Source organism: Malus sylvestris, chromosome 5 (assembly GCF_916048215.2).
Source record: "Malus sylvestris chromosome 5, drMalSylv7.2, whole genome shotgun sequence".
NCBI lineage: Eukaryota > Viridiplantae > Streptophyta > Magnoliopsida > Rosales > Rosaceae > Malus > Malus sylvestris.
The window spans coordinates 15328006-15353167 of record NC_062264.1 but is presented as its reverse complement, the minus strand read 5'-3'; the positions used below and the strand labels follow the sequence as shown (position 1 = coordinate 15353167).

At 35.2% G+C, this 25162-nt stretch overlaps 1 protein-coding gene and 1 long non-coding RNA gene across 3 annotated transcripts; one reads left to right on the top strand and one right to left on the bottom strand.

Moving 5' to 3' along the window:
* The first annotated feature begins 7093 nt into the window (after nt 1-7093).
* On the top strand, nt 7094-9359 carry LOC126620762 (uncharacterized). Its single transcript, XR_007622656.1, has 2 exons — nt 7094-7394; nt 7477-9359. It is a non-coding gene; the product is annotated as an uncharacterized LOC126620762 (long non-coding RNA).
* A 7128-nt stretch (nt 9360-16487) lies between these two features.
* On the bottom strand, nt 16488-21259 carry LOC126620758 (uncharacterized). 2 transcript variants are annotated; one of them, XM_050289035.1, is made up of 10 exons: nt 21130-21259; nt 20813-21005; nt 20248-20451; nt 19834-19931; nt 19483-19564; nt 19209-19412; nt 18870-19126; nt 17654-17744; nt 17344-17560; nt 16488-16919 (listed from the first exon to the last, which is right to left on the bottom strand). In XM_050289035.1, exons 1-10 carry the CDS (start codon nt 21144-21146, stop codon nt 16708-16710), a joined length of 1575 nt encoding a protein of 524 aa, XP_050144992.1. In that variant the 5' UTR covers nt 21147-21259; the 3' UTR covers nt 16488-16707. The 2 variants fall into 2 exon arrangements, with proteins under 2 accessions (XP_050144992.1, XP_050144993.1); XM_050289036.1 differs by having other exon boundaries at nt 16775-16919; nt 17331-17560.
* Nucleotides 21260-25162: the final 3903 nt, after the last annotated feature.

Genomic DNA, 25162 nt, shown 5'->3' with positions numbered 1-25162 from the left:
AAGGTGGACTTAAATAGGCTTTGAGAGAAATTTATTTCCCTTTCCTAGAAGGATCTAATTTCCTATTAAAGAGAGAATCAACATCAAAATAGGAAGCAGTCTTAAGTTTCCTAAAGCAAGAAGATCTCTACACCTGCTGCCCTTTTTTGCAAGCAGCCCAACAGGTGTGGGGGCATTTGTGGAGCCAAAAATATTCACTAGGCGACACGTGGACTTTTGGACAAAAGAGGACAAAAATACCCTCGAGGCATACCGGGTTTCCTACACGCGAGCAGTAGAGAATCATTTTTTCAACCAAGTCAAAAGTGCCCAAAATAGGTATCAACTTAAAACCTAATTTATTCATATATTTCCCATTTCATTATTTAGCTAATCAATTAGCTAAATAATATACTTATTCCTTTCATATTTCATAAAATCATAATAATTGACTAATTAAGGGATTAATTACCTAATCAATCCCTTAATTGTCAATTTGAAACATCCACTCAAACCTAAAAACACAAGAGGGCCGGCTATCCCATTGAAAAACCTAATCCATTACCTTTTTTCTACCTTTTCCCACCATTTCTTCCTTTTTATTAGCCAATTATACAAAAAACCACCAAAACATTCATTTTATGTTTAATAGCCAAATAAATTGGCTAATTAAACCTAAAAACCCTAGCCACCTCCTATCCCTATAAATATACTCCCATTCTCACCAAAAAGATTTTTCCAAACCTCTTGCAAAAATTCCAAAACACTCTAAACACTATTTCTCTCTAAATTTCTAACTTTGGCATCGGAGGTTCTTCGGCCAAAGCCCCCCCCATTCATCGTGGGCGCGTGAGGCTTTTGGCCTTAACCTAAGGTGCTAGTTGTTTTGTAGGTGCAAAATCGTCCAAGATCGAAGAGGAGAAAATTTGCATCCACAATATTATCAACTCGTATGACGCTGAGAAGAAAATTTTCAAGTTCAAGAACAGGTACAGTAAAATGAACGCTAATGATATACAACGTATCTATGGAATACCAAGTAGAGGAAAACAAGCCTCTTAGTCGATAAAAGACCCAAGAACTCCGAAGATTGGTGAAAACAAGTTTGTTGACAAATACTTCAAGAATGTCAAAAGATTCACCAGAAAACACATTTTAAAGGGAATGAAGAAACAGCTTGCCTAATCATTTTGTATTTGCTATTCATGCTGCTTGTCGAAAGTTTAGCAACAAAACTACCTTAGAGTTTTGCCAAAAGTTATGACTCCATAGCATACATCAATCAGTACAATGGGGCCAAAAAAAATAGCAAGGTACTTAGTGGAAAGAGTCGATAGAGCCCGAAGTAGGAAAAAAGATAAACAACCACCTGTCACTAGTTCTGTTGTACTTTTACTGGTAAGCAAACAAAAACTCATAATTAGTTTAAGCTTAATGTTGATGGTGGCAAGAAGGGAAATAATAATTCTATTTGAGCAGGTTGTATTTTAAGATATTCTGATGGTAAATGGATTTATGGTTTTGCGCCAATTTGGGCACATGTGAGATTCTCACCACTGAATTATGGGGTCTTTTGCTTGGGCTTACAATTGGCATGGAAATTACGGATTCATAAATTACGTAATAACTCATTGGTTGATTGTATCATTAATTCATAATTCGGGGTTCTAGTTAGTTTAACTAGATGAATCTTAGAGATGGAATAATTAAGTCATAATGATTATGCAATTGCATTACTCATTTCACACCACCGATTGTCCCTAAAATGTATAGTGGAATAATGTAGTTTAGGAAGATCATCTAGAAATGAATTAGAAATATCTTTGCCCACACTTCTTGTTTTTTCAATATTTCTATTGAAATCTTCAACACTACATGCATATGCACAATTTTATAAATACTCACACAATTGATCCTTAAAAAACTTATTACCTGCACACTGCCTCTCCAAATTTTCCCTCAAATATATAATGTAAAAACCATGAGAAGCAATAAGGAAGTACTTTCGAATAGCATCCAAAAGCCCTTGATGTCAGTCTATAATGAACATGATATTCCTTTTTTGATGATTTAAAACCCGAGACAAATGTTCAAAAAACCACATCCAATTGTCTTTCTTTTCTATGTCAACGATACCATAACATACAGGAAAAATCTTTGTATAAAACACAAATAAAATAAAAAATGTATCACAAAACTCATTTTGCAAAAAATGGAAAACTAAATATGAATCGAATAAAAAATAATCATGCATATGTTAATAATATCAAATGAAAAACTGATTATGCACAAAGTAATAAACTAATTGTGTATAAAAAAACTCATTCTGAATAAAGTAACCGATCCTAAATAAAGTAATAAACCCATTCTACAAAAAATAGAGAACTGATTATGCAATAAATACAAAATTGCTAATAATGTTGAAATTCTTAAATGTTCCTCCCCTGCAAACCCCCTACACAACAAGATCACAAACTGATTATACAAAAACCCAAGACATAAAACTGATTCTTCAAACAATATCATAACTCTAAAAACAACATATGAATATGTAATCTATTACATTAATTTTTTTTTTACCATTACTTGCATTTTTAGCACAACAACTAAGAAGGGTATCAATATATTGGCCCTTCAAAAACATTCCATCAAGGAACAACATTGGTCTACACCATCGAAAATGATTCGAACGAACCTTGGCAGCTAACAAAGAGGATTAAACATAATGATCAAACATTTTATTCTCCCTTTGACGAATATGTCCAGTGCAAGTATGAATATTATTTAATTTTTTAATAATGAAACAACCACTAGGTTGTTGCACAATAGCATGAACACACCATTGACACACTCCGATAGTTTCTTTGAGCAAATAGCAGTAACATGCTTCCAATAATTCCTAATGTACTTTAAAACAAACCCAACCTCGATACAATATTGTGTAATTTTTCTACAAAACTCAACTACATCATTTTCATAACTTTGACCCTCGTAAGAAATTAACTATGCCACTCATTTTTTGCATAATAGTGAGGTTCATAAGAGTTTCCCAAGTATTGGTTCTCATCTCCAGTACTTGTCGTTTCACTTGAACCAAAGGACAACGCACAACTATTAGAAACAATAGACATCTCATTCTTATCATGAAAATAAACCTCAACATCTAGATTACAAATCAAATTATTCACCAATAGAAGGGTTTGAATATCTTCATTGCATTCTAATAAACAATTTGCTTCATCACCATATAATGAGAATCTCAATGAAAACCCCCCCAACGATAAACTAGGAAACTATAACTTAATTGCAAACACAAATCCTTAGAACTAGTATGCAAAGTGGCACAACTATTGCACCATTTTCATATACACACTTCAACACCTTAGCGACATACATAATCTACACACAAAAATAAAAGGAACAAAATAATTAAATCATAAACTGATGTTGTATAAACTGATTCTACACATATATTATAATCAAAATGATAATACATAAATTGATTCTCCACACAAATACATTTTCTATATTAAACTAATCATATCATACGTATATCTAATTATGTAAATTGATCCTATTTAAAATGATTTTGCATAAATGCTAATAATATTGAAATTCTTGGTGAATCAAATTCCTAACTGATTTTGCATATAACTGATTCTGATTAAACTGATAATATACGTAAATCAAATTCTATGGAAAAAAAAAAACGGATTCCTTATCCATTATCATTTTAAGAAACTAATGCTAAGTGATTCTGCATTATTTACATGTTCTCTATACTTCAATGTCGAAACTAATGCTAAGTGATTCTGCATTATATACATGTACTCTATACTTCAATGTCAAAACTGAATGCAAATAAAAGGAAGGGTAATTTTGTAACTATTATTTTAATAAAAAAAATGCCCATGATGTCATCCTACACGTGTTCAAAAATTTCTCTCTTGTTGAAATGTTTAAAAAATATTGTCTCAATACACGATAAGTGTGACAACCCGTCCCAAATTTTACAATTTTATAAATTTTAAAAGTGTGAATTGATGAAAATGCCCTGGAGGTGAGGACTCTAACTTCCATTGACCATCGTCTAGAGAAACGTATGACTTATTCTTTTGGCGTATTTGTGCAGGACGCGTTGGTACGAATGCATAGGCGAAAGCCGTTCACGAGTCCAGATTATAACGATATAGTCACGGACATTTGAATTTGGTTATTTATAATTTGGATTATAGATTAATTGAACTACCACCTTATGGGAGAAAAGCCCAATCAGATTTATGTTGAATAAGTGACCAATCAAATTTTGAAAGGGAGAGAAAAAGGACCAATTAGGAGAGGAGAGAGAAGCTGAAATCTTCCCCCTCTCATTTTGTCAACCCGTGCTCACCACCAACCCGATTTCGACCAGGGTTTGCTCATCTTCTATGACAATTTTCGTCGGTTTTTCCGGCGAACCATGTCCAACAAACACCTGGAATCAACTTCCTAGCCTTCCCTCTACCATTTCCACTCAAAATTAAAGGAAATTTAGGTGTAGTTTGGTGAAAAACTCACCATGGGTGTCGTGGGAAACCTTACCGAGATTCATCATTTGTGAAACGATTTCCTTCAATTACCACCACCATTACACTCCCCTTGAGCTATGGAACAAAGCCCAAGCATTGGTTGAGGCCTTGGAACGATTTTGGAGTCGAATTGAAAACACCATTTTCTAGGGTTTCTAGCGGATTTTAACGAAATTGAAGCTCTTCCCGGCCTAATTGGTCATGGTCATAGGCGCCAATCATTCGGGATGCCTCGATGCGCGTGCTAGAGAATTATAGTGTGGACTCCAGGTGAGTGAGTCTTTTCCTTTTATCATAGGTATATAATTGATAGTTCCACAAACGCTTCTAAAGTGAATTATGCATGTTACCTACAATTAATTATTATGAACTACGAATGGCTTGATCCCTATTTAGGGTACGTAGGCAGTCTAACGAGACGTTAGATGTAGCCATACAATAAATGAGACTAAATAACTGAGACAATAGCCTTATTTAGGGAATTGAGTAATGTGAGGGACATTGGTGGAAAATATAAGATTTAACCTTATAATTTGGTGGTTAAATATTGGTCATAAATCAATGTATGATTGAAGTAAGGAAACGTAAGTAATGATAATTAATTAAACTAGTATCTAGTTGGGCTTATCATTGATAATTATTTCCAAAAATAAGTAGTTCGGGAGTAGGGCGTTATGGATTATGCATTTTATGCCATATTATATATATATATATTTAGGAATACTATGTTATAGTTGAATTTTGACTGCATCATGGCATATTCATATGTATATTACCTGCACGTAATCATTGTAAATGATTGGAAGAGCAAAGGTGAACTCAGGACACCCAGGTAAGTTCATGTGAGTTTATGGTATTAGTTAACATGATAGGGTTATGGCATGACTATATTATGTCTTAAGCAACCCCGACACTGTCATGTGGGTTGCTCATGAATCGTACATGTTATGTGGAGATGCATTGAGAGCTCATAAACTTGTACCCCGGTGTTAGTGCTCCCGCTTGTGGCTAGGGCATAGTCCTTCACATGATGTTCACCTCATTCACCTTACGCTCACCTTGGATCCAAGGAAGGTGCACAGTCCTGTCGTACAGACCACTATAGGTGGTTCCGACTCTTAGGTGACCCGTGATTATTCACACAATCTTTACGTGATCGTAGCACTTGAGCGTATTTATTTACAGTCAGTCCTGTCGTACATACCACTTTATGTGGTTCCAACTCGTGTGCAGGTATACTTATTGAGTTATGGATAAGTCGTACAGGTCACTAGAGGTGGCTCCGACTTATAAGTTAGCATATGTGATGAATATGTGATAAGCTAGCGTATGTGATGAATATGTGGTGAGCTAGCATATGTGATGAATACACGATAAGCTAGCATATGTGATGAATATGTGATAAGCTAGCATATGTGATGAATATGTGATGAGCTAGCATATGAGATGAATATTTGATCAGCTAGCATATGTGATGAAATATGTGATGAACTAGTATATGTGATTAGATATGAGTAAGTCGTACAGGTCACCATAGATGAGTCCGACTTGCGTACTAGTATGAGTTATTAATCACATGATTATTTGATATTGCTGATAAGATGCTGTGTTGTGGTATATTTATGATTTTTTTTCTGGAAATTATACAGGTGTTGTAGTGAGGATTATAATGCTTTATATGGTTTCTATTAAAATTTTATTTACAAGGTCACTCACCCTTGTCTTGTCTTCACCCTCCAGGTTTTATTAGCCGAGCTTTCTTATCATCGAAGATTCATGGCGATTCTTAGTATTGGAGATTATTTCAAGGGTACGATTCTTAATTCATCTTCTGTACTTGCTTATGCTCTAACGTCACGTGTGAAGTAGGTTCATTCCCGCTCACTGGTGCACTCTGGTATTTAGGCACTCTTAGGTTTAAATTTATTCACATTGTTCTACATCATCACACTTTATGACTTCGTCACCTTCCAGGTATCAGCCAGCACAGCTCGATTCGGAGTCCTAGTGTACATTCTGGGTTGGAGTGTGTCAATAAGCGCATATTTTTTGATATATTTTACTCCGAAAGTTTCATTTTCTTGTGGTATATTAGACGTAAATAAAAGGAATTACATGGTTTATGCCTTTGTGACTAGATTAATGAGTGAAATATTTATAATATATTTTTGTAATTTCTAGTCAAGTGGATCTGATGGAGTTTAAACTATACAACAACTCATTCATTTCCTCTTCATTTATTTTTAGTGTAGGATTGTGTTGACTTGTCTTATTAGCCAAAAAGAAGATTTGAATAGTCATAAATCTTGCATCTCTCTACCACGTGACTTTCAAGACCTAAAGAGATAGTTTTTTCAATGTGACCGTCACACGAGTGGTATACCATATGTTCCTATATAAATTATGAGTTATATACATTAAAAGGTTAATAATTTAAAAAGTAAAATTTTTCACCACTTGCATAAAAACAAATGATGTACTATTCGTGTTTCCGTCGTAACTAAAAATTTCTTCTAAAAATAAATCAGCCCCTGTTTTCGTCTATTCCAAAAGAAAGGGAGCTCAGCATCTTTCCGTTTCGCAATTCCTAGAGGGCAGCCGACGTACACTGTTCATCAAAAGAGGGATTTTCACCGAGTAAAAGTCAGAGAGATGAAAAATTATCAAGCTAAAACCCATTCTAGTTTATGGGTTTTCAGATGGAGAATGAATTGGGATAGTTTGAGTGCGAATGAAGAACTCCCAGATTGGTGGATGCCTTCAAAATCAATGGTTGCAGGCTCACGACAGAAGAGGAAATAGCAGAGGCACAAGGGAAGGCGTTTTCAAATGGAGAATTTAATTGAGGTGCGTTAAATGTTACCAGTAGATAATTGAAGAGTTCTTCTGTTTTCTTTTCTTCTAATGTTGTTAATAAATGGGCTTTAAGCCGATGTCGGGTTACGGAGAAGAAAATAAAAACAGAAGAGGAAAAGGACAACTGATCAATATTCTGGAGAAGCAGAGGACATACGGAAGACAGCAGCAGCAGAGAATAAGGATTTTTCAGTGTTTTTCTAAACTCAATTTTCTTCTCATTTTCATTATGAATACAATGACAATTTCATCTATGTTTCGGAACTAATTTTTCTTAGTTAGGGCTACAATGTAGCCATGACTATGAAAGCTTAGATTCTAAAGTGAATTATTTTTAAGTTTTCAATTTTCATTGAGTATCGTTATATGTGCTTATATACTTGGTATTAGTCTTGGTGATTAGCGACCATTTTGATTTTTGCTTGGTAAATTTGATGTAAGTTATGCAGATACCATGTTTTCAACTTGAGTTAGAGTTTCTTGCAAATGGATACCATAAATTACTACTAGTAGATGCCATACTCTAGGATTTGTGTAGTCTTTATATAAATTTTCACTGATCGGAATGAGTTTTATTATGTTAAACTATTTCAAATGCCACGGATGGTTGCATAGTAGAAAATACGTAATAGTCTAGATGCCATAGATATTACATGTGTTAGGGAAGTTTGACTATCAATGAGGTTGAGTACTTGTTTAATAATTCGTTGCACGAAATCAGTTGGATTGGTTATGGTGAGTTAGACGCTCTAGTGTTTTAATTGACTCAATTTTAATTTTGCTTTCTTGGTTGCTACTTTCTGCGTTGTGCTCAAACTCTCTTAATTTTATTTTTTTTACTATTAGTTTCAATTCTCAAATCCATCTTTCATCAATCTTTATTAAATTTTACTAATGTTGCAATTGGATTTAAGTTAGTTGATAAGAATTAAATCATTTTTTGAGTGACAATATTAAGTGCTTGGTTTCTATATTATTGAACGATTCGTACACTTGCGAGCATAAAGTTTGGACCTAAGTTGGACTGATTTCGGTTAGTTTAATTTTCGCAACAATACATAAGTATTAAAAGTATACTCTAGGTGTAATTTTTCCTAATTATTATATATAATAAAACTTTTATTCATTTTTACCCATACGTTTCAACAAAATTATTTATAGCTTGTTTTTATGGTTATTAAAATAATAGAAAACATTTTTTAATCTTCTTTTAATTTCTAACAATGAGCAGCTTTGGGAGTCTTCTGTGGAATGAAGGGTAGTACTGGGATAATCAGACTCAAGTGAGATCATAATTGGAAAAAGAAATGCATTCTGATTTGGCACGTGTTCTGGAATTCAAATGCCTCCCAGGGAGTCCAATTCCTAAATGAGGAGTTGGCCACATACATTTGGATTTCCCAAAGTTAGGTAAACAAGACGTTGCGTGCTCACTTTCGCGGAGAGGACAGACAAGTGGAACTTATGCAGGAGTGCGTGTTTGTTCTGTGGAGAATCTGGAAGAGTCGAAATGCAATGGTTTTCAAAGGTACATGAATTAATCCAATGGAAGGGGCTAATTTGGTGCGGTACCAACTCCTAGAATTTGGAGCATGCCATATTACCAGGCACCAGGCTGACCCTAGCGTGAACGGATGGTGCTGTTTTTGCTGGGCAGCAGGTACGGTGGAGGAGGCCCAACTATGGTGTAGTAACGGTTAATGACGGTGCCTGGTGTGGGAAGTCGTTACAGGGAGGATACGGCTGGGTTATGAGGGACTTCGCAGGGTTGTTGCAACTGGCGGGTGGCGAGAGGTGAGGTTCTTGTTTCCAAAGCGGAAAGGAAATGTTGAGCATGTTACCTCATATAGATGTGATTTCCGTTAAGATGCTCTTGGTCCAGAATTCCTTTTTAATATTTTTGTTAAAGATGTAAACGTGTCATTCAGAATTTAATAAAATTTATCCTTTTTAATATTTCATAAGTTAATTCCGATTACGGACAGGTAAACACAGTAAATTCTTACACTTCCACCAAGAAATTAAACACTTCCTTCCAATCTCTAACATTTTTAGTGTGCTCACCAATCATGGTATTCCAATGCATTCACCATGTCCCTGTTCACCTTCTTCTCGTCACCTAGTTGCTCAAAGGACTTCTGGGCCACCTCCTCAATCATCCTGCCCAGTTCCAGTGGGACCCCATTATTCACTACTTGGAAAACCCTCATTTTTTTGAGAGATTTTTCAACGTGACCGGTACACTGAATGGTACATCACGTGTCACTATACAAATTGTAGGATATTTGTGTTAAAAAGTTAATAACTTAAAAAATAAATTTTCTCCCCACTTATATAAAAATATGTGCTGTATCACTCGTGTTCCAGTCACAATGAAAAATTTCTCTAGTTTTTGCATGCATGGCCTATTTCTAACACCAGTTTTACATGGACCGAGATGCCCGGTTGTCGATAAACTTTTTTTATGTAAGTTCTACTCCTCGTTAGGTTGTTTAGAACTAAGACAATCTCTAAAGGAGATGTCAATATGTCAAATAGGATTAAAATACATTCAGGTGTTCTCCAAATATGATGTGACAGTTGAGTCATTTGACTCCTTACTTTCTAACCGTCTTTTTTGATAGCAAACAAAGAAGAAATCAAATATTTTTAATTTAATTTTTTAATTCAGGTCAATTGTGGATTTCATCAGTAAGTGATGAGTTTGTGGGGTTGGGACTTGGCCTCCGGTATATGGCTTGGATAAAGGTGGATCAACCTCTCCCATAGGTAAAGTTGAGACTCAAAGACAGATGGATGGTGAAGTTTAGTGAAATTTTGATGGGACAAAGTGATGGTGGATTTTTCTTGGGATGACTTTGTTTTAGTACAATGAATGTAGAAGGTTGTTGGAGAGGGAAATCATGTATTGGTAAATGAAGACAATATTGGTAGCTAAATAGGAGTAGATTGTTTGGAAGGTAATATCAACCAACTAGTATTACAATCTAGTAACATCACTTTTTATTTATAAGTGAGATAGTTCATGGTCAACTCACATACATCACGATGACATATTATTTTTGTGTTGAGACTTTACAAAAAAATAAAAAATTAATAGCCTAATTGGACATATTTTTAAGTATTGACCCTAAAACTCCATTTTTAGGACCTTTTTAATGTAGCTGTCTCATTTTTAAGACTCTTAGACTAAACATCTGTTTCTTTTAAGAATTTGATTGAACATTTTTCTACAATTTTGGTGCCATGTGTATTTTAATTAGTCCATTCATTGTACCTAAATTACTAGGCCTGCCATAAGGTTTCCAGTTTTTTTACGCCAAAAAAAAAAACGAGTTCCTACATTCTTGTTAACTGATATCTAAGAGTTTAAATCCAAGAAAAAGACTAACGGCTCAAGATAAAAAGGTTTGAGGATATTAATCATGTTAATTTCCTCTAGTAAAGTTTTTTTTTCCCAGCAGCACATTCTTCCCATCGTTGAATGTACCGGAAGTTTTAGACACCGTACCATGGTCGACATTACTATTGAAGTTCCAGGTATTGCTTCTTCAATTCAGATTATTAGCTAGTTGCATTGATTTTGATTGTCTTTTGAAGTCGAGTAATAAGATAGTAGGTTTTAATTTTTACTGTAGATTCACATTCTCAATCAAAAAAAAATTTCGTACCACCGTTGAAGTTCTAAGGAATTTTTTTAATTTGTTTTCATGTATATGTTTGTTTGTTTGTTTTTTTTTTTTTTTCACATCGGTATGTTTGTTCTTGTTCATTACTTTGTTTAAATTTTGTTTTATTTGAATTAAATGATTAGATTATAGTTGAAATGGAAGGATTGGTACGTATTGATTCACTTTGTTAGTATTTAATATGGTAACAATTGGTAAGTAGGTTGATCGGGCAGAGAAAACTAACATTTATCTATATGTGCAGATTAGATTGTGATGTATGGCTTTTGACATACATATTTTTGAAAGATTATCTTAGCAGCTGCACTTTTGTGGATGAACAATACAATGAACTTGCAAGTGATGAGCATTTTGTTCTAAGAGTTGATAACTTTATATAAAAGTACTTGAAGTCTGAAAGTTTGAAATGTACCAATTAATTGGTATGTTCATTAATGTTATTTTGACACATAATAATTATTTGGTTCATGAAATAGTATTAATTTAGAATGTACCAGAAGCTTGGCACGTTAAATTTTTATTTTTTTGGTAAGTATCTAACTAATGAAACGTTATGTAATGTGAGGTTCAAACGTACCAATCATTTGGTATGTCCGTCAACATTATTTTGACGTGTAATGATTATTTGGTGTATGGAAATATTATTAATTGGCACGTACGTACTGGAGTCTTGTCCTGTGACCTTCGACTCTAGTCATTGAATCAATATAATGAAGTTTCTGATAAATTTGGTCATTGTAAAATAGAAAATTTTATTTGAACCCACATAACCTCTTTCTACATCTAATTTAAATTATAAATGAAAATGAAATTTTTTACCTTATTGCATAATTATCATCAAGTACAAGATAAAATTAACATTAAAACTAAAATTTATCAATAAACTCACCCCTAATAATCAAACCCTATCACCATTTTTACAAAAACACTATCAATACTGACAGTAAACATAGACAAAAACACTAAAAAGAACCTTCAAATGGTGGTCCATAAGGGATCTGAATTATTGAGCAAGTCGAAGGCCGAGTTGATCGATTTCACGAGCTACATAATATAGTGGGAGATCAAAGGATAAGTTGAAGAGAGAGTTCTTAGTGAATGTTGTAGAGAAATGGATGCAACATTTTTGGATCATGGCTATGTGGTCTCGAGGAGAAGCAATTCGATCCGGCCTCTTGAGCTTCAAATTGTGGAGAAGGGTACTTTCAAGAAAATTTTGGAACAGTTCAAGTGAAAAACTGATCAATTTTTCAAATTATTAACATTCAATAAGCCAATAATATATAGAACATTTTTATATGTACCCAAATTCAAGCTAGTTAGCTATAAGGGGATTTTTTTTTTTTTTTCCTATTAGATCCAATTTTATTTGAGATTTTTTTTTATAAATGGCTGTAAAGATAATTTTACACAATGAATTGGGTTTGGAAAAGTAGTTTAGGTAATAAATTTGGATTTATTAATTCTTTAATTGCAAATAATATGGGTGTAGAGAATAAGTTAGGTGTAGAAAAAAATTACATGTGTTCAAATAAAATTTCCCTCTTGTGAAAATATGCTGAGGCAAAAACATGCTTTGGAGGAGCTTACATAATGAGCCCAAATCCAAAAAAAATAAAGGGGAGTTCTTCCAAAGAAATACAGCTTTAGCAAAACAAACAAACAAAAAACGATAGACATCACTAATTAATCAACAAACCAGAAAACTGTTTCCCTACAAAAACGGACACGTAAAAGAATATATACATATTCGGAATTCAATAATTAATATTTTAATTTTAAAAAAAAATTCAATAATGAAATGTAATTTAAATAAATAGAAAAATGTTGATGCGCATATTGTTTAAAGCACAATTTAGACAAAAACCATAATTAAGATCAAAATCTAATTTTATTCCCGTGATACATTAATCATCTCATTTATTAATTATATTTTTGATGTTTTCATTATTTCTCTTTTTCTTCCTAATTTTAATGTATTTATTTTATTTTATTATAATTATAATTTTCATTTAATTCATCGTAATATATTTTCTTGTAAACATTTAGATAAACTAATTTTTATTTTACATCGATATACTTTATTGTCACAGCCCGTCCCAAATAATTAATTTTTCGATAATGTGAAATGACGGTTTTATCCTTGGACAGGAAAATTGTCGTGTGTGTGTATGACATATTGAGACTTAAAGATTATTTTGTGGTTTTGGATGGGTGACCCACGTGGATCACACACACACACACACAAACCTCATTCTCTTTCTTCCTCCCCATACACTCTCTCTCTCTCCTTGTTATTCGTACGGACAAGCTTCAAGATCACCCCAAACTTCATAGATCGAAGGTTTTGGGTGCACCATTGTGTTCCTTGTGGTGCTACGAGTTGATTGGTATCCATTTCAGGTAAGAATCCCTTCGAAATCTCAAGAACCCGTAACCCAATTTTCATGCACTATTCATGTGGACGTAAAACCTTGCATTTCAGGGAATTCTAAGCTTATAGGAAGCTTAATGAGGTCCTCACGAGTCTCGAAGTAGCTCGTTCGAGGAATTTGGACGTAGGGATCACGAGAAACGTCGTGTTGCAATTTTGGTCGGAATTTCGAAGCTTCCCCAACATGATTTCGTGAGATTTGATGAAGCTTCAAATAGGTATAACGTCATTCTTCTCACTCTAAGCTTTCATTTGGTTCAAATTTCATGAAAAATGGTTGAGAAACGAGTGAGAATAGTGAGTTTGAAATTTTACCCAGTTTTCTGACGACCGGCGACTCGCCTGAGACGAAGACGGAATATTCCGTCAGTTTGGACGGAATATTCTCACGGTGTCAGTTAGATTAGACGGAATCTGTTAAGTTTAACGGAATATTCCCTAACGGTGGTTAGGGAATCCGTCAGGTTTAGGCCGCGCGTGGGGACGCGTTTTGCCGTGCCCTTGCTGGCGCGTGGGAGGTCCAAAAATATTTCTAAAAATATGGGGATGTTCCTGAGATTGTGTAGATCACTGTGGTATATTCATATACCTATTTTGAGCAATGTATGAGAAGTTATTAGCTAGTTTTGTATATGTGCTTAAAAATAACGTTTTTATAGTTAATTCGCATATAGGTGAGACTTATCCCGAGGACGAGCGTATCCACAGGCGACTCGGGGGCTACGACCCTTCGACTTATCAGTGAGTGGGCTTTTGTTTTCAGTATATATTTATATACTTGATATATTTTCCAGAAATGCATTTTAAAGAAAGTATGCTTTGAAATAATATGTCAAATGCTTCTATATTTTGAATATGCGTTGCATGATTGCAAACATTCATAAATGTGGTTCTGTGGAGGCACATGTAAGTTCAAGTAAGTTATGTTTGATTGTGTGAATCATCGATGATGTGATATGTGATATGTGATTAAGTAATGTTGAGCTCATAAAGTTGCACCTAGGGTGATTGTGAATTAGTCAGAGATATGAAGTACAGGCCTGTTTATTTACGTCACCTCCCGTACTATATGCTCATATTGGATCCAACTTAAGTACACAGTCTTGTCGTACAGACCTTATTCATGGTTCCGACTCGTAGATGACTAGCAAACTATCGCCCGGCTATTATGAGAGAATAGAGTTGAGCATAATTATATTTCACCCAATCTTGTCATACAAACCCTTTTCAGTGGTTCCGACTTATGTGCAGTATATTGCCGTATAGGTCATAGTAGTGACTCCGGCTAGATTGAGTTTGAGCTATGAATTCAGCCGTACAAACTACCTCAGGAGTTTCGGCTAACATATCACATTTTTATGAAATTATTCTTACCTGGATTGTTTACTTTGTTATATTTTGGCATAGCATACATATGAATATGATTGTGTGAAGCATGAATTGAATTGATATGATTCTACATATATATATATATATCTATGTGTATATGCTTATATCTTAATTATGGGAAAATCTTACATGTTTTACAGCGAGGGGTTAGTATGTTGATAAATGAAATGTTTTTGTAAAACATTTGTTTTTGCCCACTCACGTTTTCTGTTTTGCACCCCTCCAGGTTCTAAGTAAGTTGTTGGTGGTGGCTCGGGATCGTCGGCAGTTCTGACATAATTGAATAATAGTAGGACATTCCTGGTACTGTGTAACTAGTACTTGTCCTACTGGACTGCACCTAAACTTATTATGCTCTGATTATGAGTGTTCACTGTTGTAACTAACTCCTATCACTTTCATTTAGTAGTGCACTCTAATAATTTGGTTTTTAATTATTCGTATATTTACTATCTTTATCGCTTCCGCACTGTGTATATGGCTACGTCACTCTCACGTGACGGCCAGCATGCCTTGACCTCGGTCGGGGTGTGTCGTTATTTTCTTCATTTAGGTACATTTAATTCGTTATAATATATTTCGGTGCATACATTTAGGTATACACATTTTAGTACATAAATTTCGATACAAACATTTAGTTACATTAATTCAATATAATACATTTTGGTACGTTAGTTTAATAAAATACATTTGGGTACATGCATTTCCGTACACATATTTAGGTACATTAGTTTAATATAATACATTTGGGTACATACATTTCATACTGACATTTAAATACATTAATTCAATATAATACATTTCGATACTAACATTTCAGTACATACATTTCGGTATTAATATTTAGGTACATTAATTGAGTTTTTCAAGTTTGAGGAATGTTAAATAAAATTAATAAATTAAAAAAAAACAAACTTTGGTATGGTCAAAAAATATATTAAAATGTGTATATTAATAAATTTAAATATTTAATGGGAGACATTGAATAAAATACACATTAATTATTTTGAATTAAAGACACATAAGGGACTATAATCAATATATAATCTAACACCAGATTTATTTTAAATTTCAATCTTCTTCAAGGATTAAAGTTAGAAAATCCCCTTAATCCAAAACATATTGAAAATATGCAGGGATTCTAATTCTCTTTTTTAAGGGATGCAAATGATAGAGGTTTAGTACTAATAATTGAAAGACAAGTCCGAGTAAAAGCAAGGAGTGTGGAGGACATTAGTGGACACGTGCAAATATTGATGCATTGTGAACCTACGTACATATTAATGACTGAGAATTATCTAAGCGCTTGGACAACTAATGTTAACATTTCATTTAACGTGATGCCAAATTGCACTAATCATCTTAGTAGCGGGATTATATGACAATTTCAGCAATGTGGTGAGGAAAAACCCAAACCATACCGTTTAGCCACAATGAGCGGGGAGAATGACATACTGCACGTGTACACCACTACGGTGGCGTTTCTTGCCAATAAAATAAAGACGTGTTAAATTTTATCCCCACGTTTTTGTGTCTTTAGCACAGGACGCCACGTGCAGATGTACACAAGCCTTGTAAAGTGGTAATTCCACAACCAGACCACAGCTTTTTGCATTCATGTTCATCAAGGTTTCCATTAATTAATCCAAACGTATAATTTCTACCTTACTGTTACAAGTTGCTGATTGTGTTCTAAGAATTTCCTTCAATTTCGTACAACACTTGAATAAGCTCAATCTAAATGTGACCATTTACATAACTAAACAAATAGAACTTAAAGATCTGAGGTCACTCATGCTGCAGGCATAGAGGTCGAAATGACAACGTACGACAAGTAGTGTAGCCCATCCTGGATTTTGCTCAAAGCTGTGGTCTGGTCATCATGGAGATGTTTAGAGAAAGTACTTGCTTTTTCTTGGATCGATGTCTGTGAGAGCTCTTCCAGGGATTCCTCAGAAGCGCCCCTTATGGCTGCTAGATAAGCTTCGGCAACATCAGACATACCTGTAAAGTTCATCCAAAAATCAGACTGTCAACAAAAATATCTTTGCTACATGAAATAAACACGGCATCAAGGACATCAGAAGTGCACGGTATCGATAGGTTTAATTAATCCACTGTGAAACAAAATCATCAAGAATTCAGTCTAAAAGCATAAAGAAAAGACACGAGGGTTTAGGAGACTTAGGAATTAGCCCCCCAAACGATAACATATTTGGGTTCTATACGTTGCCGTATCCATGAGGATTATCTTCCCAAGGATGCAACATACCAGTCACCTAGTAGCTAACCAGTCTACATTGAGCAACTGAGTAACAATAAGCGATTAGATCTCAGAGTACATTTTTGTAACGGCAGATTTTCAACTAGGAAAAGGTAGTCAATTATGAGCATAAGCAGCAAGAAACAAAGTACCAAGGAAATCAACCTGTGACGAAACTACTAGACACTGCCTCCACGTATCCTGTCATTGCTTGTGCTTTTGATCTGATTATCTTTGCTTTCTCAACAGAATCTTCAGGCCAATCAATATTCTCCAGATCAGCATCCACATCTTCTACCTGAGTTTTGTTTGCACTAGATATGATGGATTTACCAAGAATCAGCAGTTGAGATACAGCAGAACAGCACAATTCAGACAGTCTCTGCAAAAATATGATTGCTTCAGAACTATTGAGCCCATCAATTAAAAGCAAAGCCGATAGAATACCGTACTGTTAGACAAGATAATTATGTACATGAACCCCCTCTGAGTGAAGACTCTCTAATCTTCCAGTGGTTCTTTGAATTATATCGTTAACAGCTTGTCCTGCCAAGGCACTTGTGAACCTAAAGAGAATGCAAGTAGAGAAGTTTAAAAGTCATGGTAACAAAGCATGATATAACAATGAACAAAACTAAGTATAGAAGACCAGGCATGTTTCTAATGCAATATGTCAGCCAAGGTTACAAAACCAAGAGGAGCAAATGACTTCCATTTCTTTTAATTGGATGCTGTTGAAATTGTAAAACATATGTAAAGTGAGAAAATGCAATCCGGTTTTGAAACAATACATATCAGCACCCAGCAATAGTTTTTCATAGGACTCCCCTGTAGCAGTCCCACCTTTAACAGATTTACATTTAGAGTAATGCTATGTAAACCAATATTTTAGACCACATTTGCAAACCAAGTGATGTGTCACCAATAGAAAATAAGCACGTTAATCAATACTTAAGTAATAATTCAATCACCAACAACCACATCATGTGGTTTACAAAATATGGTTTAACTTGGTGATCTCCCTAGCATTACCCTAACATTTTTCTGAGAGCGTGATGCATGTCAAATACCAAACTGATGCGATGTTGGGACTTATATGATCCATAAACACACACCTCCATAAGCAAATGATTATAAATATATTATTTTTAAAATCAACTAGCAGGAAGCCTCAGATATCCAATCAATTCAGACTGAGAAGGACGGTGGACAGGGAAAGGACACATCATCAACAGTGGCTTGATGAAAATCTGTCTCATCATGTAACTCAGATGCAAGAACAGCAAGTTTTATAGTTTCTGTAATCAGATGCTGGCTTTAGTGTACACATAGTTGTTTGTTTGTAAAATGAGTGGACAAATAGACAGTAATGAAGCAAAAAAGGTAAGACTATGCTAGTAGATTTATACAAGCTTAAAGATCAGTTAATGAGCAAATTACCGCGGTGGCGGAAAGCAATTATGCATATGCACCTGGTGCAGGTTCAATCCCCACTGATCCCCCTCCCCCCCTAACTAACAATTTAACCCACTAACACTATCGTTTGTCAAAAAAAGAAAGAAAGATAAGTTAATGAGTAAATTACAAAAATCAGATGAATGTAATAAAAAAATCAATATAACTAAAACAGCCATTCATGGAAGCAAAAATTAAAAGACAATAAAAAAAAGAAATTGAACAAGATATAATACCCAGCCGCCATATCAGCAGCCTTACTGACGCTTGAATCATGAAGAGTTTTCATCTCATCGGTATTTCCATCATCTCCGGTCTCTTTCTTTTTGCCTTTGTCCGACTCTGCACCACTTCCATCCAACTTAATATCCAGACTGAAAATCTGTTGCACCTCTTTAAGCTTTCCATCATAAACAAACTTCTGTTCTGATGACAATTTGCCTTTTCTCCGACTAAATAATAGTGCATTATGGCTGGACAAAGCCTCCAGTTCCTGACGGTATTACAAAATAACAACTTTAATACATTTTATTCCTTACAATAACAATATTTAACCTCAAAATTACATAACTGACCTCCAACTGTTCTGGACCTCCATATATGTAGAAGCATCGATCAAATCCCACTTCCTCATATAACTGATCCTCTCCGGTTTCCTTTTCAGAAAGTGTAGAATTCTTGTTGACTTCTATACCAGTCTCTGTGATCAGTAGATCCAAAGTTTCCTTTCCTACAAGCTCAAGCACTTGCATTCCCCTTGATGTAAAAGCTTTTCCAGTCTGTACACGAAACCAAGATAAGCAATGATGTCGCATTAGTTAACGAAAAAAGTAGCAGGAAAATGCAAACCTCTAGTAAGGATGGTGCAGTAGAACCATCAGCCCCACCTTGCTGGACAGATCCCCCAAGGTTCACAGCAGAATTCTCAATCCTAGAGAACAAGAAGTTGAAAGTACGGGTCAAGTTTGTGTTTCTAATTTGGTATTCAAACTCTTCACAAATATATCAACTCAATAATCTATGTAAGAAGTTAAAATTCGAATCTTGAGCGATTATCTGGACTGTAGCCATCTGCTGATTGCTAATTTTGATCCAGAACATCGTAAAAAGATTCTCTCTACATGAAATTCAAAAACTACTCGTGTTCTCCTGTAGCATAATGGCAAAAATACTAATGCATTAAACTGCAGTTGAACATACTTGTGCACTAGATCGGTACCCCCTTTCAACGCATTTCCTAATGCTTGCCATGCTCCTGTAGCAAAATTCTCCACAGAACTATCAAGCACCTTCAAACCCTGAAGGTATTCAAAAGTAGCATGTCAAATGAAATACACAAGAAAGTTATCAGCTTAAGAGGATTGAAGCAAAATTTAACAAACACACACATCCAATCCAGTGCAACAGAAAGAGTTAGTGTTAAATTTGCATTTGCGATAGCTAATTACCTATACATTTCATTCAATAAGTACAACATAAGAAACATAGGGAATGAAAACATAAAGAACTCAGCATAATAAACTTCACTGAGATATGATCGGCATGAATGCATTAACACAAAAGAGTGGCAGATACATAAAAAAGAAATCTCAACTCCGTAAATTTACAACTTGCCTGACCAAAAAGCGAATCCTGACTAGCTTTCTCCAATTTATCAAGAGCAGCCTTTCTTTGCTTTTCATGCTCATCTCGGCTCTCAGTGCCGTCTTGGCTTTCCTTTTCAGAATCCCTTTCCTCGTCCTTGGAAGATTCTTCTGAGTCCTCAGCAGCTTGCATGTCGGCAAGGCTCTTCGCTGCTGTCTGAGCAGCCACAGCCGCCTGCATCCAAAAACAGCTACTTCACAAACCGGACCACAAAATGCAGCAAACCTAAACCCTTCCATATGGACTAAATACATAAATCTCTGCATGGTTTATAATTAAACTGCCACAAACAAATAAAAACATACACTTGTAATCAGATTACGGCACCAAACTCTTAATAGCTTAAACCTACTTTCAGATTCGCAATATAAAACAGTTAATTAACTCCGCAATCATCAAAATGCACCAAAAATTACATCCACTAATCAACATTTCCCAAACTTGTAAACCTTAATTTCCAAAATGCACCAAATCAGGTAAACTTACAACACAAATGCAGATTCAAATACATTTATCAAACGCTGGAAACACTTACATTCCGAGAGATCTCTTCGGCAGCTTTCTGGAGATCTGAGAAGACGGAAGAAAAGCCCCAACCTCCCCATCCTCCGCCACTTTTCGCCGGCAACGCTTGCGCTTCAGTTGCTTCTCCTTCTTCCTGTGGAGGAACTTTGTCCTTCTTGAGCGGCTGTTTGTCTTCTTGCTCCATTGCCGATTGAATCCACGCGCTTTCGAGAGAAATGGAAGTTTTGAGGAATTTGATCGAGATTTATGTGAGTTGAATGTGTGAAGTTTGTTTGTTGGGCGTTTTATCACTTTTGGGAAGTTGAAATGGACGAAAGGAAAGCTTACCTCTCCATCTGCTTCATCGGCGTGCTTTCGAAGTCAAGGCAGCAGGTAAACGCCGTCCTTTGGGATGGTTTTCAGAGAGACTCGTTTGGTACAACCAAATTACTGGACCAACAGATCTACCGTTGGAGAAATTTTTAATTGTGACGGACACGGTGCTACATCATGTATTTTTATGTAAGTAGTGAAAAAAATTATTTTTTAAGTTATTAACTTTTTAATACACATATTTCATTATTTATATAGCGACACGTGATATACTATTTCGTATGACGGTCACACTAAAAAATCTCTCCTACCATTGGTGAATTGCTTTATTTGAACCAAGTGGCCTGCGTTGGTTTGAAGCTGGTAAATTACACAAAATTACCTTATTATAAGTTACATCACAATTTCATATTTAATGTTTTAAACATTACAATGTCAAACCTTTATTATTAGTTCATCAAATTAACTGTTAAATGATGATATGAAATACAATACCATATTTTGCTGACGTTTTAGTCAACTTGTACAAATGGTCAAACACCTCCTCAACTTTAGGTTGAAACACAATCGCATACCTTATATTTTAAACATTGCAATGTCATATGCCTCAACTTATGAATTGGTCACAATATCAGATCTCTGTTAAATTTACTGTCAGTTCTGAATCTTCTGATGTTAAATGATGACGTGGTAAGAGTGAGATCCACTCCTTTGCCATTGGAATAAAATATTAATTAATTATTAATAAATTAAGAATTTTTATTTTAACGATTAAAGTTAATTAAAAAAGTATTGGGTAAAAGACTGTTTACTACCCTCATGTTTCGTGGTTTTCAACATTTAGTATATCAAGTTTTTTTCATCTCAGATTCATACCTAAAGTATAAATTTTGGGACAGTCTCATACATCCGTTAGTCAAACTGTTAAGTTTTCTGTTACCTGTGACGTGGCACACTGACTGGGCGCCACATGTCATCCATGTTTTTTTTTTCTTTTTTTTCTTTTTTTTTTCTTTTCTTTTCTTCTTCCTTCTTCTTCTTCTTCCTCCGACTGCAACTTTCTTTTTATTTTTCTTTTTTTTCTTCCTCCTCCTTCTTCCTTCATTCCTCCTTCCTTCCCTTTCTTCCCCTTCTTCCTTCTTCTTCCTTCTCATTCTCCTTCTTCTTCCTCCGAATCTGGAGAATAAGATGAAGAAGAATGATGACACATGGCGCCCAGTCAGTGCGCCACGTCATAGTTAACGGGAGACTTAACAGTTTGACTAACGGATGTATGAGACTGTCCCAAAATTTACACTTTAGGTATGAATCTGAGACGAAAAAAACTTGATGTACTAAATGTTGAAAACCACGAAACATGAGGGTAGTAAACAGTCTTTTACCCAAAAGTATTTTAATTAGTTACTTTGAAACAAATATTTTATTAATTAAAAAGGCTTGATTAAAAGTAATTTTACTTTAAAACTTAAAAAAAACAAAAATAAAAACAAAACACAATGAAGGCTGCCTTCTTGTCAAGACCTCTTGGCAGGCCGGCTTCTCTGCCAACACTCTTGCTTCAGCAAGAACCAAAATCCACCCTGTGAAAGTACCTTCACATTCATCCTCATTTTTCTTCCTTCTATCTCCTATTCTTCTCTCTCCAACCTTCCAAATTTGTTTCTCCAGCGGTTCCAAGTCAGAGCCAGAAGCTCATTTCTCCGTCATCGCTTTTGTTGTCCTTCGTGGAAACCCCTACTACTTGCACGTATTCCAAGCAGTCGCTCATGGAGGTCACGAAGGCCATTTCTGCAGGGAAATTTGAGGTTGCGACAGATAATCTTGCCTGGATACCCAATTTTTTAAAAGAAAACTAATAAAAATGACTTTAAAACTTTGCATTTTAACCTAAAATTATCTAATAACTTTATTTAATAATAAGGATAAGAAAAAGAAAAAAAACTTACCATATGCGTGAGTGGACTGGCCAGTGACTGTGCCAAATGTTTTCATCAAGATTTTTTTTTTCTTAGAATAAGAAAAAAGACTTCAAATTAAATTACTTCCCCAGTTTTATTTTTGTAGAGTTGCTTCCCCACAATAGTCAAGATGATGAGAGATTTTTCAATGTGTTCGGAACACGATACACCATGTGTCTCTATACAAGTATTGAGATTCTTGTGTTAAAAAATTAATAACATAACACGTGTTATACCACTTGTGTTATGGGCACAAGGAAAATTTTCTCTAAGATGACACTCAAGCTCAAGAAATTGGATAGAGAGCTGCATTTAATTATTGTAGGTATGTAGATAACGTGAGGAAACTTTAATTTTGTCACCCCCCGATCCTAACACATGTCCAGGATCGACACGTGACGGAAGACTATAAGGGGATGCCAAGAAATACAAACTAAAATACTGAACTGAAATAACAATAATCACATATATTTAAGGAAAAGTATAGGGGTAACCTAGCACTCCAAGGTCTTTGAACTCTGTCAGCTACCATGCATAGTCGCCCCTACACCATCGGAATGGTGCACCAGGCAAACAACAACCCGAATAAGCCGCGAAGCTCGTGTACGTGACAATAATTCGACGTATGTGATACTAATAAAAACCATCCATCAATCATAATTTATAAACGTCAAATTTAAAATCATATTTTATGAAATCATAACCAAGTCACTGAAAATCCAAAAGGAGTCACCTAGACATCCAACGGCTCGTCTAAAACAAGTCACAAAAGCTCACAACCGTAAACTTATACAACACAATGAAAAGTAGGGCTAGAGCGACACAATTCGGCCGAAGCCTACATCTCTAAAGCTATCTCTATCCAAACTCAATCCGAAGAATCAACAAGGCAATTAATCGGGTTCTGGACCTCTCAACGAAACCAAAACACCAAGTGGGATTCCAGACCACTCAACTAAATCCAACCAAGATACGATTCCGAACCACTCAACGAAATCACGGAGTAGAAAGGATTCCGGACCACTCAACGGAATCTGAGTGGATACGATTCCGGACCTCTCAACGGAATCGTGTAGTACAATGGATATCGGACCACTCAACGAAACCCAAGCTGGATACGATTCTGGACCACTCAATGGAATCGCGGAGCATAAGGGATTCCGGACCACTTAACGGAACCCCAACGGCAACCCATTTCCGGATCACTCAACGGAACCGAGCGAAAGGCTAACAACCATAATGTACAACGGCTTAAAGAAATGAGACATGAGTCAAGTTACTCAATTTACATAAGCTCAACAAAGTGAAACAAGGAATAAATACTAAATTTAGAACGAATCAACGAAGCGAGAAATGAATCAATGGAACGGGATGTGAAACAAACTTCGAAGCAACAACCCCATGGCAATGGGTTAATGATCCACCACAACATGCCAATCATACAAATTAATTCATATTTCAAATATACACGTCAAATCTCATTTCATAAACATAAATCAATAGTAAGTATTAAAAATAACAATTCAATATAAAACATATTTATAAAACCAAGTGATATCCACACAGGATAACAATTACAAAAACAAGGTAATCACCAATATCACATATATTAAAGTCACTCACCTGGAGTCCGTGTTAACGCATCCTAGCACAAGAATTTAGACGTCACGCACTATCGTCGCCTAAAACAAAGTACAAGTCCACATTTAGATTCCTTCGATAATTCATATACCCAAAAAAATCTCATATGTCCCCCACAACAACATTTAATGAGAATCAAACTGTCGTTCAAAGGTAGGGTCCATGATCCTACGTCACTTGCTCCGTAAGATCCAACCACTAGATTTTCAATTCGTAAGTTCCTAAGGTCCTTAAATATTACGTACTATAATGTATCAAAATTTGGTGACGATCCAACGATCGGATTGTCGATTGCTATGATGTTCGAGTGGCAGACCTTAACGAAATTTTGCCGGATTTTGCAGATTTTCTAGGCAATCTTTAGAACTCCATATCTCACTGGTTTCTCAACCAAATTGACCTATAATATACCAAAACGAAGCTAGAGAAGTGTAGAACAAGATTATACC

What these genes read in the sequence shown, in the direction of transcription:
- LOC126620758 (XM_050289035.1), bottom strand. An exon ending in GCTGCTGATATGGCGGCTGG is followed by an intron (nt 17,745 to 18,869) that starts GTATTATATCTT and finishes CATTCTCTTTAG; the next exon opens with GTTCACAAGTGCCTTGGCAG. An exon ending in TTCACTCAGAGGGGGTTCAT is followed by an intron (nt 17,561 to 17,653) that starts GTACATAATTAT and finishes ATATTTTTGCAG; the next exon opens with AGACTGTCTGAATTGTGCTG.